Genomic DNA, 13,679 nt, shown 5'->3' with positions numbered 1-13,679 from the left:
CTCTGTGTGAGGAGGAAGGACTAAATGAGGCTTATTTTCTCCCCAAAGAAGGGGAAAGACTAGAAGAATTTTCAGCTCCTCCTCATGAGGAGAAAAGACAAGAAGCTTCAGGCCCTCTCAAAAAGGAGAAAAAACTAGAAGCTTCAGCTTCTCCACAAGAGGAGGACAGACTAGAGGAGGCTTCAGCTCTTCTGCATGGGGAGGATGGACTAAAAGAAAATTTAGCTCCTCCTGACGAAGAGAAAGAACTAGGAGATGTTTCAGCTACTCCTGAAAAGGAGGAAGGACAAGAAGAGGTTTCAGTATTTGCTGAAAAGGAGGAATTACTAGAAGCAGCTTCAGCTCCTTTGGAGAAGATGGAAGGACTCGTTGAAGCTCCGGCTCCTCTTGAAGAGAAGAAAGGACTTGAAGAATCCTCAGCATGAGGAGATAGGAATAGAAGAATCAGCTCAGCATGAGGAGGAAGGACTAGAAGAAAATTCAGCTCCACCAGAAGAGGAGAAAGAACTAAGAGAAGCTTCAGCTACTTCTGATTAAGAGGAAGGACTAGAAGAAGATTCTGCTGCTTTGGAAAAGGAGAAAGGACTAGAAGAAACTTCAACCCCACCTGAAGAGGAGGAAGAACTGGGTGAGGCTTCAGCTCCTCCTGAAGAGGAAAGACTAGGAGGTTTTCTTGAAGAAGATGAAGGGCTGGAAAATGTTTTAGCTCCTCTTAAAGAGGAAGGGAGACTAGATGAAATTTCAGCTTTTCCCTCTTCGGAAGACGCTGTTTCTGTTTCTTCTGAAGGAAAAGGAATAAAAGAAGATCTATCTCCTCCTGAAAAGTAAACACTAGAAAAAACTTTTGAGGTTAGACTTAAAACCTTCTTCTGTGAAAAAGTTTATAGTCAGTGATTCTATAGCTACAGTCATTATTCTAAGCAAATGCTTAGAACAGGATCAGCTAACCTTTAGCATCATCTTTGCTATTCTGCTAGAGGCTCCGGGCTACAGAACAACGATCCACTGACAGGTTTCTCTAATCGATTCATGGTTGCAGATAAAACTGAATTTTGTTCTGAAGTGAAACATAACAACTTCTAAGAATCGAGTGTCATACGCCTAATAACTGTGTGTTTCGATGTTTTAGAGACATTTCAGTACTTAAAGCCCTTCATTCAAGGCAAAACTACGAATCCCACAATGCGCCGTGAAGGACCGGCTCACAACCAGTCTGTGATAGATCAGTCCGCCCCACGTGACCACACAGTGACACAAGTGAATCATGGCGGAGGTTGAAGCAACAAAAGCTTTGAGCGGACTGTTGAACGGAATCGCTCAAAAAGAATTTTATTACAATTCGGACGTGACGGAGCAGCTGCTGAGAACGGAGCTATTCCCGGAGATGCCCCAGGAGGAGTTCACGACGCTGCACAGTAAAATGAGGAGCCTCCTGAAGGTACCGCATCACCGCCATGATGGAACTACTTCTGATCGTAAACACTGCTTTACAGTACTGGTATTTTAAATCTTTACATCTTAATTCTTTGACAACAGTCGTGAAAAAGGTTATGTGAGAGGAAAATATATTGACTACGCTGTCAATAAATTAACCAATACAATGTTGATTAATCTGGTGAGGATAGTACATTCTGACGTGTTTGTTTGCCACTTAAGCAGCTTCCAGTCATTTTGGTGCCCTGGACATTATAGGTTCCCCCCAAACGACTGCATATTTCCATATTTGTGGCAAGAAATGTTGATTTTCAAATAAATTGAATGGTTTTGTATTATACAATGGGACATCTGCAGTTGGTTGCATGGTTTATCAGTAGGCTGCATAAATGACATATTATTAGACTACAAAAAGGATTCATTCATAATGAGGGTGTTAACGTCTGCCTTTTCCTTATTTTTTCAGTCAATTGCCACTGCAGACATGGATCACGCTCAGCTGGAGGCCTTCCTCACTGCACAGACAAGGAGGCAGGGCGGCGGAGTGAGCGCCGAGCAGGCGGCCGTCCTCTCCCGCTTCTGGAAGGCCCAGCGGATGCGGGTTAGGGAGAGCCTGCTGGCTCAGAGTCGCTGGGAGCCCAGCCTGAGGGGTCTCACCTGGAGGGTGGATCTCCCCACTGCTGCCAGCCAGGGGGACAAAACAGTCCACAGTGGTCCACTGGCGCTGGTGGAGCTGGAAGTGGGCCAAGCGACACAGGTGAGACTCGCCTTTTTCCTCTTTCAAACAAAAGAAAAGCTGCAGGGAAAACTCGCTGGAATGAGCAGAATCCCAGCAGATTCCTGATTCCAGAAACATGATCACCTTAAAGACCTCTGTCATCCTGTTGGGTCATGGCTTCCCCTCCCCCCTCCCCTGCATATCTTCATGTTAAAGGGGAGTTTTTCCTTGCTTGTTGGGGGTCAGGCCCTGGGATTCTGTAAAGCGCCTAGAAACAATTTTGATTGTAACAGACACTATATAAATAAAGATTGATTGATAATGATTGGGTAAATATGGATCCAAGTCAAATGTCAACTGTTGCCATAATCCCATAAATTAACCCAGACAACTCGGACTTACAGTCTGACGTAGAACTTTTTAAAATTCTGATGATCCACTGAAGTTCTGTGTCCAACTGACTGACAAATGAATTAAATATTCACATTTGTATGGAAATCAACTGAAAGGTGTCGACAGTAATTAGTGACCTTTAAAGCCAAGAACACTCCATCAAATTTGTAGTCGAGTCCATCATGTTCTTTCTTTTTTAGGACTCTCAGTTTGTTTGTCTGGAGTTTGATGAAGTTGGTGTAAATGACGTGCTGAAGAAGATGGCCAACATCCAGAGCAGCATCGAGCGCTTCGTTCATCACACCTAAAACAAGAACATTTGGTTTCTGTGGAGGGATGAGCCAGCTGCAATTGTGACTGAGACTTCTGGGCAACAGCCGTTGCATCAGTTTGGCTGTTTTTTTGCTCCAGACAGGCAGACCTGACCTTTGACCTGTGCTGTGGCACAAACACTGCTGTGTTATTTGTCAGCTTCTCTCTGATCGTCAGAGTACCAGTGGTGCCAACGTTGGCATCAACTGTTCATGTGCTGAAATGCTATTGGTTTGTTTGTAGTCCTTAAAGGAGAAATTATTCCACAACAATTGTAATAAATGTTTAAAAAAAAAGCCACAGCATTCCACAAATGAACATAATTAGATTTTAAACTTTGCTCAGTTGTTACTTTTTGAGTCTTTGCTGAATGTAAAATGATAATAGCAAATTTTGTTGATGTGAGGACAAGTGCCACCCGCTGAGTGTTTGACATTTGACCACCTGAGTTCACCTGAAAGATCTTATGATGATGAAGCCTAAAATGTATTTAAAATGTCTTTTTCTGGTTCTCATACAATTCCTGTCAATTTTTTTATTTGTGTTTGAATTGTATATTTTGATATATAATAAATGCAATAATCTATCCAAGTAGATTTCATTCTAGAAAAAGCTCTTTAATGTCTAAACAGGAAATGAAAACAGGATGGCAACCATGAATGTTGTTTTACCATGGCAACAATGATTTCCCAGAAAATGTTGAAATAGTTTGAAGAGTTAAAAAATTCTTAACCCTCCACTTTGTCAAAGACCTGATTGCTGCATTGCTGATCCATCGGTCATTTTGTATGAATTAACATTTTTATGAAGAAATTCTGAAAGGTCAAATTCCTGATCAGATTAGCTGCTGACTCGAGGTGACACTGTGCTGCTCTGAACAATATTCTCTAAAACTCCCAGACAGGAAAGTCAAAGTGGCTGAATGGAATAAATCTGCCTCCTAAGCTTAAGTGGAAAAACATGATGTGTTCTGCTGCCTCACGTGTGTAGCTGAATTGGAAATGTGTGATTCTCATGTGGAGGGAAAGAAGGTTGAGGGCTGGTTTCTACAGAGTTAAAGTTGAAAAATGCTCACGTGAAGTCAAACGGATGCAACTGGAGCTTTCTGTCGCCTTATTCCTCTGGTGGTCTTGTTTCTGAAGGTGTCAGGGTCCAATAGGCCTCCTCCATGTTTCCAAATGTCCCACTACATCCTGGCTTTGCTGTGAGTGATGCTGCGGAATTCCAGATTCCTACGCACTGTTTCAGATTCTTCATATGTTGTTTTCGCCGTAGGTGCACAAAAGAGGCGCCGTGGTTACTCTGCGCCGCAAACACTGGCTCTTCGGGATAGTGATGTTGCTCAACGTCTTGGTGTGCCTTCTGATTAGCATCTCCTGGAACTTTAGCCAAGAGAAACATGTAAGCCAGAGGGTTAATATCAAATCAAGGTTTTGGCGGCAGCAGGTTTTGGCCACCTCCTTCTGGAACATGGAGCAGCGGCGTTTGGACTTCATCTACAACCCTCTGGTCACCTCATCATTCTCCGGCAATGCCAGACTTCTGGAGCAGCCTGATTGGCGGAACGACACAGATCCCATGAACCCCTGTGAACCAGACTACAGAGTACCCCTGCAGGTCCTGGACTACAACACTCTGCCTCAGCCTTTCAGGGATTTTCTGTTACACATGCGCTGTCGGACATTTCCCATGCTGATAAACCAGCCATGCGTGTGTGACACGACCCCCTTCCTGCTGGTGGTGGTCAAGTCCCTCATCCAGCACTTCGAGCGCCGGCAGGCTATCCGTGAAACATGGGGACAAACAAGGAAGAATGGCAATCAGACAGTGGCAACAGTCTTCTTGCTCGGCAATTCCTTGCCGGCGGACCACTTCCCGGACCTACAGGGAATCCTGAGTCATGAGGCGGAACTTCACAAAGATCTCCTGCAGTGGGACTACAGAGACACCTTCTTCAACCTGACCTTGAAGGAGGTCCTCTTCCTGGAATGGTTCAAGCAGAACTGTCCCCATGCCCGGTATGTACTCAAGGGCGACGATGACGTCTTTGTAAACACTTTGCAAATTATCAAATTCCTTGAAAAACTGCCAGAGAGCAAGAAGAAGGATTTTTTTACAGGTGATGTCATCAGTAATGCTAGTCCACACCGAGAAAGGATGCACAAGTATTTCATCCCAGAGAGCGTGTTTGTAGGTCATTACCCTCCTTATGCTGGAGGTGGAGGGTACCTACTTTCTGGTGAGCTAGTGCTCCGTTTGTACAACATATCCTGGCAGGTGGCTCTGTATCCCATCGATGATGTTTATACAGGAATGTGCCTGGAAAAACTAGGCATTGTTCCCAAGACACACAGTGGTTTCAAGACCTTTGGGATTGAGGAGAAATACAGGAAAAACCCATGTACCTACAGGAGCCTAATGCTGGTTCACAGCCAGACACCACAGGAGATGCTAACAATATGGCCATGGATCACAAATCCAGACTTGGAGTGTCAGTGAATGCGACATCTGGCAGACTTTTACTAAAACTTTGTCTTTCAAATTGTTTATTCCAACTGTTTTAAGGCATCTTCACTTTTCTGCAGGCTGTGCATAAAAGACATCGACATTTAAGAAAAAGCTAAATTAGCTAAATATTTGCTGAGAGTTGTCAAGTCATAAAGTGAAGTTTGAAATCTTCATTTAACTCAATATTCTTATTAAAGACTTGTGTGTTTTAGCACCATCTAGTGTAGAGCTGAAGAACTGCAGAAATGGCATTCACATTGATTACTGACATCTGCTTATTAAAATGTTCTCTAGACCGAAGAAACAGCGTTAATGAAACTTTAAATTCTCTTTTTTCTATAGTTGTGTTCGCGTTTGGCAGCTCATATCAAAAAGTTGATATAAACTTAGATTTATGATCTACATCAAGCATTATTTGTACACTTCATGTATGAACATTTCATCCTCCGGTGAAAAACACTGGAAACAACGATTCTGATAAAGTGTAGAACTTACCTCTACTGGTCACATCTGATAATGACAACATTAATCAGCTAATTGATGGTTTTCAGCTGCTCCAACTGGGAGCGGAAACAGCAGTTAAACTCAGGCTGTCCGGAATCCTCACTGTTATGCAGTGAAATGATGCAAAGTAGGAGGATGTTATTGTATGTGTTTGCAGGACTCTGGATGCTTTGTGACTCTAAGGTGAGCAGCTCTCCAGGTGAGTATCCATGTCTGAGACAGACCTACTACTGCTTTTGAGTTTACAGGTGAGCAGAGCCGAAACATCAGACCTCCAAGCAAGTTACTGAGGTCTGATAAAGGAAAGTTCAAAGCTAATTAACATAAGAATGTTTTGGAACCTTCCTTAAATTCCTATTCATGGTGAATTTGTTTTATTTTCATTTCCTGATGTTTGTTTTTCATTTTTCCTCAGTAATTGACTTCTGAATTTTCAGAGCTGAAGGCTCCGGTTCTTCCCTGAAGGTTTCTCTTTTGTTCTCAGGTGATGATGGTGCTTTCTTTGCCCTGCGAAGTTGCCACCAGCAGCTGGGCGGGGACTCTGGAGAGTTCTTCTCACCTGATTATCTGTGCTCCAACCCACCTCTGTGGTGCAACTGGACCATCCGTGTAGATCCCACAAAGAGGGTCCACCTGGACCTTGAAGACCTGACCCCTGCTGACGCCTGCCATGTCAAACAGGACCAGCTCCATGTGGAAGACCCTGCTGGGGGCCACAAGCTTCTGCTGAAATGCTGGAGAGAGACCAAGTTTACATCCTCCACCAACATGCTAGAGGTGGTTCTCCTGATTGGGGGCTGGCCCAGCGTCCCCTACAGGGGATTCTATGGCCGCTATCAGGCCTTTGGACCACCTGTTGTTTATGACCCAGAGGAGATACTGACTGGTGAAACATCTGATCCAGGACTGGTGGAGTCTGACTTGCCTGCAGACTCCGGTCACCTTTTTGATCTGATGGCGGAGGAGCCTGAGGACAATGAGAAGGTGAGTCAGTCGTGCAACTCCTGCCTGTCATTTAGTCTTTTAAACATTTTTTTTTCAATCAGAAGAACACATTAAGTTCCATTTCAGATGCTGTTTAATGTTAAACATGTTTTTCTGCATGATACTAATGTGTTCTTTCCATCCTCAAATTTATGCCAACCCAGATGGATGTATTCCACCATCCAGTCACCACTGAGCTCGTCTTCCCCCCTACACTGTCAGTCTCCACTTCAGGGACCGCTCAAGCTCAAGGGGGGCAAGTGACAAGCTCTGACCGGCCTCCCATCCAGAGCTTGTCACTTGCCCCCCACAAGCTCAGACCCCCTAATCACACCTCCCCTGGGACACCAGGAGAGGTGCTGGAAGGATCCAGCCCACAGGATGAGGGGGAGGGGGAGGAGGAGTCTGCTAATGGTCACAACCACAGCCCTAGCCCAGTGCCTCTCCCCCGAGAGGAATCAGAAACGGATCAGAGCGATTCTGAGCCCAATGTGATGGAGCCCCAGTCAGACCGAAGAGGGAACTGTAAGAACTTTCTGTCTCTTCTGATCCATTTTCAGACTGACAGATCAGTGTGCTGGTTGGGGGGATGATTTTAAAAACAAAAGTTTTTTTTACTTCTAATCAAGTCGAATTTAAATTCGTGTGGGTTGTTTTCTCCTTTAGTCAACACCAGGAACCTCTCTGAGAGTCCACATCTTCCTGGAGGTGAGCAGAACCTTAAGCACTTCTGAACCAACACGCTTGATTCTCTGTGTGTGTATGTCTGTGTGTGATCAGATCACCTGTTTGAAGTTGCCGTCGAAGTGACCTTCAGTCAGGATCTGGACGAGTCCTGGGACCATGTGGCTCGGTCCCTGCTACTCTCAGTCAAGGCTCTGGTAACTCCACAACTACAACTGTCAAACGGGGATGTCTGGACAGTTTTGTTTCTACACTCAAGCAACTTTTAGTGCCATAGCTGATTTAAAGTTGTTTGCATTTCAGGTCAGACTTTCACAAAACCAAATTTGTCCATTTTTATTTAGCCTAACTGGTTTAAACAAAGCGTTGTTTGTAGCACACCTGGTGGACGTTTGTTCTATTACAAGGCTGCTGCGACGTAAAAAACCAATTGAAAAGTTCCACAGTTTTATGAAAATAAGCTACTACAGTTTATGAACTGTCTTGATCACCAGGTGGACTGACTGGTTACAGCCCTCATTGGGCGGGATTTGTTTGGCAAAATAACTACGTGATGAATGGACTTGAATTAAAATGTTTGAGTGGGTATTTCAGTCCTAGGGGTCACATCACCGACCCTGAGGATCAGTTCCGTCACAGCTGTCATGTGTTTGCAGATCAGTGATCAGTTGAAGGCTCTGCAGACTCCACTGTCCATGTCTTCCAAAAGAATCAAACGGTCGGTCCACTATCCTGTCATGCCAGCAGCAGCTCTCATCGCTGACGCATGCGTGTGTGTACAGGTTGAACGCTGGGGCGCTCTTCATTCTCTGGGTACAGCTCAGTCAGGAACCTGGAGATCTTAAGGTCCACGGGGTCATCCACGCCACTCTGCAGGGGCTGATTGCCACTGATGTCATTGAAAGCCGGAGCGGCGCCGTCATCGTGTCTGTGTCGACAGCAGGTAGGGTGAGCAAATGCTGTTGGTGACGTCATGATAAACGGTATTGCCTCTCTGTCTGGTGTGAGTGAAACAACCTGTAAACCGTCTCAGATGTAAATGAATGTGGGACCCAGCTGGTTCTGTGTGACGTAAACGCTGACTGTGTCAACTGGTTCGGGTCGTACTCGTGCCGCTGCAGGCCCGGCTTCCGGGACGTGTCCCGCCTTGGTTCCGGGGGGACTGTGTGCATCGACATGACATCTACAGGTACCCCTCCTCTCACACTCACCTGGTGTGTTTTTGTTGGGCTGCTGACTGTGTGGTCTGCTTGCAGGATTCGGTTCTGGTCTGGCAGCTGAAACCAAAGGTGTCTACGTTCTCTTCTTCCTGCTCAGCTCACTGGTCCTGATGCTGCTGGCGGCAGCTGGGCTGCTGTACCACCGTCACCGCCGGGGGGCGTTCCAGGTGCATTGCCAGAGCACCGGAAACGTCTCTGACCCCAACAACAACCGGCACCGTGACAACTGTGGCCCCGCAGAGCTGCCGCCGCTGCCCCCGCCGCCGCCCGCCCGGGGCCTCCGGGAGAGCTGGCCGCGGGTGAAGGAGTGCTGCCCAGCCGTGGAGCTACCGCTGTTGCGCTTCAGCCCGCTGATGATGGAGGGATACAAGGAGCCGCAGGAGAGAGGGAAGATCTGAGGGAACGGGATTAATGATCTGGAAACTCAGTTAATTAAAAAGCTAATTTGGAAACATTCGAGTAAAGCTATAACAGGAAAAAGTTTATGTTCTGTTAAGTTTTACATTTAATTTACTGAAACATGTTTAAAAAAAAAAAAGATTTTTGCTGAGAACTTCCAGCCTAATTTAACTTTGTCAAAGGTCTAAAGTTCTTTTTCCACATGGTTTGATGAGAAGAATGACAAATGTTGTCTCTGAAATGATGAACGAGCATTTATTTGCTGATCAGATCGATAATCAGTCATGGCCGCAGACTGATATCGACCCTGCGCTCTGAGGGATCTTCTACGTCTTAGATTTGTGTGAGTGGAGCAGTTTGAAGTTTGTTTTTCTTCAGCAGCATAACCATGTTTCAGCCAGCTGTGACACCTCCTCTGGTCCTGGAGCCAGAGGAGAGCTCTGATCGATCAGCTGATTGAGCCTCCACACTTGGGCAGTTAATCAGGGTGGGCAGCAGCAGGGCTCCATGGGATATGAGTGAAGGTCATTGAAAGGTGGAGGCTGTCACAATGTTGAGAACCTTCAGGTCTCCAGAAGAACCTCACCCATCTTTACTAAGATTAATAAAATCTTCACTGGTTTGAGAAATAAAATTTGCGGGGGTGGGGGGGTTCGACAACACCAAAAAGGCTTTGGCGGCATAACGTCCATAACTTGCCACCAGGGGCGTGGCTATTGTTAATTATCTCTGTAATTATGTTAAATTTGAGACTGGCTGGAACAACACGTGATGTTACAGATTTTTTTTGCCCAGTTGGACGAAGCCTTAAATTTGCCCGGGGTTGAGTTTTCAGAGAAACGCTTCAAGCTGTTAGCTTTGTCTTAATACCCGAGACGGTTTTGTGGCGACAGAAACCAAGTCATTTGAAGGTCGAAAACAAATGTTTTGGAACGCATGATCTTCCTGTCCTGTGTGGGACCAGTTTGGCGCCATGACCACGTGGGATGCTTGTAGAAAAGTGGCTAGTGTCCTTCAGGTGATCTGAAGGACCGTTAACCCGGATCAGACTCCCCTGATGAGTCTGGCTTAACTCACTATCGATGGACGAGCTCCGCGCGTGCGGATACGTGTCAGCTCGCGACATGTCGTGAACGCGCCCGGGTCCTTCAGAGCACGCGGAGCAGCAGTTGCTTCAGGTGAGTTGTGGTTTGTTCCCCTCAGATTAACGTTTTTTGTTTTCACTTTGATCTCCGAGGGTTAACTTTACGGTTCTAATTTAAACTTTTATTCGTTGCGTTCACGGACGGACTTTTATTATCAGATATCAGGAGTGCTTTGTATTTGAGCATGAAAAATTAAGAGTGGGCTCATTAGGAAATTCAAAAACGGACCATCTGGATTTTACACATTTAAAGAGATTTATGTTTAAGCGAACCTCAGATTTTAAACGGTTTCTGAACATGAATAGTGTGATTCAATTTAAAAAGCATGCACCACCTCTGTAAAAATTATTCAATCTGCATATTCTGTACATTGAATAATCATTTCTGTACGACACTAACCCCGTACTAAAGGATCGACTCCTTACAACTAGAGTTGCTGAATGATCATGAATTTAGTTTAGATTATACGCCAATTAAAACTGTTAAAGACCAGAATCATCATGCGTGACCAGTAACGTGATTTCAGGTAGCAACGCATATTAACAATGTTGCATTTTCACATTATTCAACGCATTTTCTTTGTTTTGTGATATAAAAAAACATGAATAGTTTAAACGTTAAACCTTTCCTGCCTGGAGAAGAGCTGTTTAAGTGTGAAAGGCAGGATTTCACGTCAGACTGGACATAAATCTGACATGAAGTGATGTTTTTGGTATTTTATCGATTCAGTTTGATGACTGTTGTCTCTTTCATTACTCATATTTATGCTGTCATTTACTAACCCGGTTTGTCGCTCCAGTTTTTGTTCATCTTTCCTGCTTCACGCCCACTCAATCTTTTTTTAACCTGAAGAACAACCTTCTCTGCTGACGAGCTGATGGGGTTTATAAGCATGTGTTGGGGTGTTAGTATCTTTAAAAAGCTGTGTATCTGCATCAGTTCTGAATTTGCACCTGCGCCATCACTGACCTGTAACCTGGAGGTCGGGACTTGTGGCTAAAATTGATTCTTTTGAAAACATTTAAAATGAATAATTTAGTTTTCTGGAAGGAAAAGGCTTCCGTAGGTGGAGAATCTGAATCCGTGGCGGATCGTATTCGAATCGCACCAACGCTTGAAATCATTTATTTGTTGAGTCCAGAACCAGAATATGTTCTGAAGGAAGGGCGACTTACTGCAACTCATTTAAAAACAGGCTCTCAGACGTCACGGCCGAGCCGCGACATTCCCCGTCTCATAGACAATTTTAACGACCACGTAACACCAACGCTGTAACCGTAGCAACCGAGTCAGCGGGAGCGTGAAAATCAAGTTGCTGGAGAGCCAGCGAAAGGTTTCTTGAGTCGCACCGAGAAGCGAAAGGCCCGCTTGTGTAGTAAATCAGCCGTCCGTGTGTAAAAGGTGAGCCTGCTGGGTTTTCCACCCAGTGCAGACATGCATATACCCACAGAACAGCCAAGACAGACAGAAACAGCCAGATTAGCTCAACACGTGTTCAGCTGCAGAGACGGCTCCCTGGTGGCCGGCAGCCGGATGGCTCTTAAATCGTCCCCCATCACCGTTAGCACGTTAAAATGATCCAAAAAACGGTCGTTTTTTATTTTCAGGTATTTCTTGTTACACTGATATCACATAACAGCCATATGTTTTATTACTATTGTTATTATCGATATACCGTATTTGACACGATGTCATAAGGTCTGAAACTCAATCAGATTTCAGCTTCAACTCAGAAAGCATTGGTTTCATTTCTGCACCCTCACAGGAAGTAAAGAAACAGGGCACCACAATCTACAGTACCATTCCGTTCTGAACGCGATGACCTGATCCAAAAATGGCTGACTCAGCCAACAGAACTCTAGCTGACTACTTCCTGGCCAGCGACATCGTAGACTATGAAGTTCCTGCAAATGAGATCCCCGACACAACACAGGGCTGGGCCTTCTTTGCGGCCACCATTGTCATCGCTGTGGTCCTGGTGGTCATCATGTTGGTGTGCGGGGTGGGAAACTGTCTGTTTATCGCTAGCCTGGTTCGCTACAAGCAGCTTCGCAACCTGACCAACCTGCTGATCACTAACCTGGCCGTGTCAGACGTGCTGGTGGCGGCAGTGTGCTGTCCCTTCCTACTCGACTACTACGTGGTGAAGCAGCTGTCCTGGGATCACGGCCTCCTGCTGTGCGCTGCCACAAACTACCTTCGCACCGTCTCACTGTATGTGTCCACCAACGCCTTGCTGGCCATCGCTGTGGACCGGTGAGTCCAAAGAGCTGACCCTGAGATTCACTACTCAAATTTGAACCTCTGGTAAAAAGTCACAGTTTTGAGATTAAATTTTGTAATCAGAGTTTGACCTGAGCTTTAACTCGGTGTAGGAAAACCTCTGGTCAGAAAGGTTAGGATGGTGTGACCTGCATCAAAGACCCTGTGGTGCTAACATACACGTATTCAAAGTTTTTATATTTGCATAGCATATTAGAGGCAGGAGGAGGAAGGGAGAGCACTTCCATGTCATTTGACCAATATTAACCGCCTTTCGTTGGCAGGTACATGGCTATTCTCCACCCTCTGCGGCCTCGCATGAAGCACCAAATGGCATGCTGCGTTATCCTGGCGGTTTGGATCATCCCCATCTTTATCTCTATCCCATCTGCATACATGGCCTCTGAGATGACGTACCCTCACGGAGATGGTGATGACTTCAAGACCTTCTGTGCTCAGATCTGGCCGGTGGACCAGCAGGTTTACTACCGCACCTACTTCCTCCTCATCTTCACTCTGGAGTTCATTGTGCCGGTGACCGTCATGGCCATCTGCTACGTCCAGATCTGCCGAGAGTTGTGGTTTAAGGACCTTCCAGGCTTCCAGACGGTGCAGATACGGAAAAGGCTCTTCAAGCGCCGAAGGACAGTGGTGGCGCTGATTCTGGTGCTGGCAGCCTACGTCCTGTGCTGGGCACCATACTACGGCTTTGCTCTGCTGCGAGACTTTTACCCCACACTCATATCCAGGGACAGGAACTCACTGGTAGCCTTCTATATCATTGAGTGCATCGCCATGAGCAACGGCATCATCAACACCCTCTGCTTCATGAGCGTCCGAAACAACCACAGTCACCTGAAGAAGAAGGGAAGGTTCCCACTAAAGCTGGTGACCTTTGTGGCCGCCAGATCCACAAATGAAAGGGAGGCGCGCACCTCCTCCCTCCGAGTGACAGTAGTCGGAGGTCAAACATCTGAAGGTTCACTGGCTCCATCTCAGATTAGTCTGGGATTAAAGGACCTTTGATCTGTGTCTTTTTATTAAAGTGAATTTTGACATACATGCAGCAAATTTAGGCATTTTTTCAATCTGTATCAAAACAAATTCTCGGTGCAG

The 13,679-nt window shown here is 45.7% G+C and overlaps 4 protein-coding genes across 5 annotated transcripts; all 4 read left to right on the top strand.

The window, feature by feature from the left end:
• The first annotated feature begins 1,213 nt into the window (after nucleotides 1–1,213).
• On the top strand, nucleotides 1,214–3,443 carry commd1 (copper metabolism (Murr1) domain containing 1). 2 transcript variants are annotated; one of them, XM_057036157.1, is made up of 3 exons: nucleotides 1,214–1,438; nucleotides 1,901–2,191; nucleotides 2,746–3,443. In XM_057036157.1, exons 1-3 carry the CDS (start codon nucleotides 1,265–1,267, stop codon nucleotides 2,851–2,853), a joined length of 573 nt encoding a protein of 190 aa, XP_056892137.1. In that variant the 5' UTR covers nucleotides 1,214–1,264; the 3' UTR covers nucleotides 2,854–3,443. The 2 variants fall into 2 exon arrangements, with proteins under 2 accessions (XP_056892137.1, XP_056892136.1); XM_057036156.1 differs by having other exon boundaries at nucleotides 1,215–1,498.
• A 140-nt stretch (nucleotides 3,444–3,583) lies between these two features.
• On the top strand, nucleotides 3,584–5,690 carry b3gnt2a (UDP-GlcNAc:betaGal beta-1,3-N-acetylglucosaminyltransferase 2a). Its single transcript, XM_057036059.1, has 2 exons — nucleotides 3,584–4,061; nucleotides 4,133–5,690. The coding sequence occupies exons 1-2, from the start codon at nucleotides 4,026–4,028 to the stop codon at nucleotides 5,354–5,356; spliced, it is 1,260 nt and encodes a 419-aa protein (XP_056892039.1). The 5' UTR covers nucleotides 3,584–4,025; the 3' UTR covers nucleotides 5,357–5,690.
• A 190-nt stretch (nucleotides 5,691–5,880) lies between these two features.
• Nucleotides 5,881–9,237, top strand: zgc:66455 (uncharacterized protein LOC393502 homolog). Its single transcript, XM_057035966.1, has 9 exons — nucleotides 5,881–6,068; nucleotides 6,354–6,853; nucleotides 7,018–7,378; nucleotides 7,520–7,561; nucleotides 7,634–7,734; nucleotides 8,194–8,255; nucleotides 8,320–8,480; nucleotides 8,571–8,726; nucleotides 8,794–9,237. Exons 1-9 carry the CDS (start codon nucleotides 5,906–5,908, stop codon nucleotides 9,153–9,155), a joined length of 1,908 nt encoding a protein of 635 aa, XP_056891946.1. The 5' UTR covers nucleotides 5,881–5,905; the 3' UTR covers nucleotides 9,156–9,237.
• A 225-nt stretch (nucleotides 9,238–9,462) lies between these two features.
• Nucleotides 9,463–13,634, top strand: prokr1a (prokineticin receptor 1a). The gene is made up of 3 exons (XM_057036080.1): nucleotides 9,463–10,334; nucleotides 12,067–12,557; nucleotides 12,848–13,634. Exons 2-3 carry the CDS (start codon nucleotides 12,136–12,138, stop codon nucleotides 13,587–13,589), a joined length of 1,164 nt encoding a protein of 387 aa, XP_056892060.1. The 5' UTR covers nucleotides 9,463–10,334; nucleotides 12,067–12,135; the 3' UTR covers nucleotides 13,590–13,634.
• The last annotated feature ends 45 nt before the right edge of the window (nucleotides 13,635–13,679 follow it).

The sequence above is a fragment of the Takifugu flavidus genome, chromosome 6 (assembly GCF_003711565.1).
Source record: "Takifugu flavidus isolate HTHZ2018 chromosome 6, ASM371156v2, whole genome shotgun sequence".
NCBI lineage: Eukaryota > Metazoa > Chordata > Actinopteri > Tetraodontiformes > Tetraodontidae > Takifugu > Takifugu flavidus.
The sequence above is the reverse complement of the archived record's forward strand: the minus strand, read 5'-3'. Positions and strand labels throughout refer to the sequence as shown.

Coding starts and splice junctions, on each gene's coding strand:
- commd1 (XM_057036156.1), top strand. CDS start 1,265: ATGGCGGAGGTTGAAGCAACAAAAGCTTTGAGCGGACTGTTGAACGGA. Junction 1,499..1,900: donor AACACTGCTTTACAGTACTG/GTATTTTAAATC, acceptor TTATTTTTTCAG/TCAATTGCCACTGCAGACAT. Junction 2,192..2,745: donor AAGTGGGCCAAGCGACACAG/GTGAGACTCGCC, acceptor TTTCTTTTTTAG/GACTCTCAGTTTGTTTGTCT.
- b3gnt2a (XM_057036059.1), top strand. CDS start 4,026: ATGTTTCCAAATGTCCCACTACATCCTGGCTTTGCT. Junction 4,062..4,132: donor CACTACATCCTGGCTTTGCT/GTGAGTGATGCT, acceptor TTTTCGCCGTAG/GTGCACAAAAGAGGCGCCGT.
- zgc:66455 (XM_057035966.1), top strand. CDS start 5,906: ATGGTTTTCAGCTGCTCCAACTGGGAGCGGAAACAGCAGTTAAACTCA. Junction 7,562..7,633: donor GAGTCCACATCTTCCTGGAG/GTGAGCAGAACC, acceptor GTGTGTGATCAG/ATCACCTGTTTGAAGTTGCC. Junction 8,727..8,793: donor CATCGACATGACATCTACAG/GTACCCCTCCTC, acceptor GTCTGCTTGCAG/GATTCGGTTCTGGTCTGGCA.
- prokr1a (XM_057036080.1), top strand. CDS start 12,136: ATGGCTGACTCAGCCAACAGAACTCTAGCTGACTACTTCCTGGCCAGC. Junction 12,558..12,847: donor CTGGCCATCGCTGTGGACCG/GTGAGTCCAAAG, acceptor TTTCGTTGGCAG/GTACATGGCTATTCTCCACC.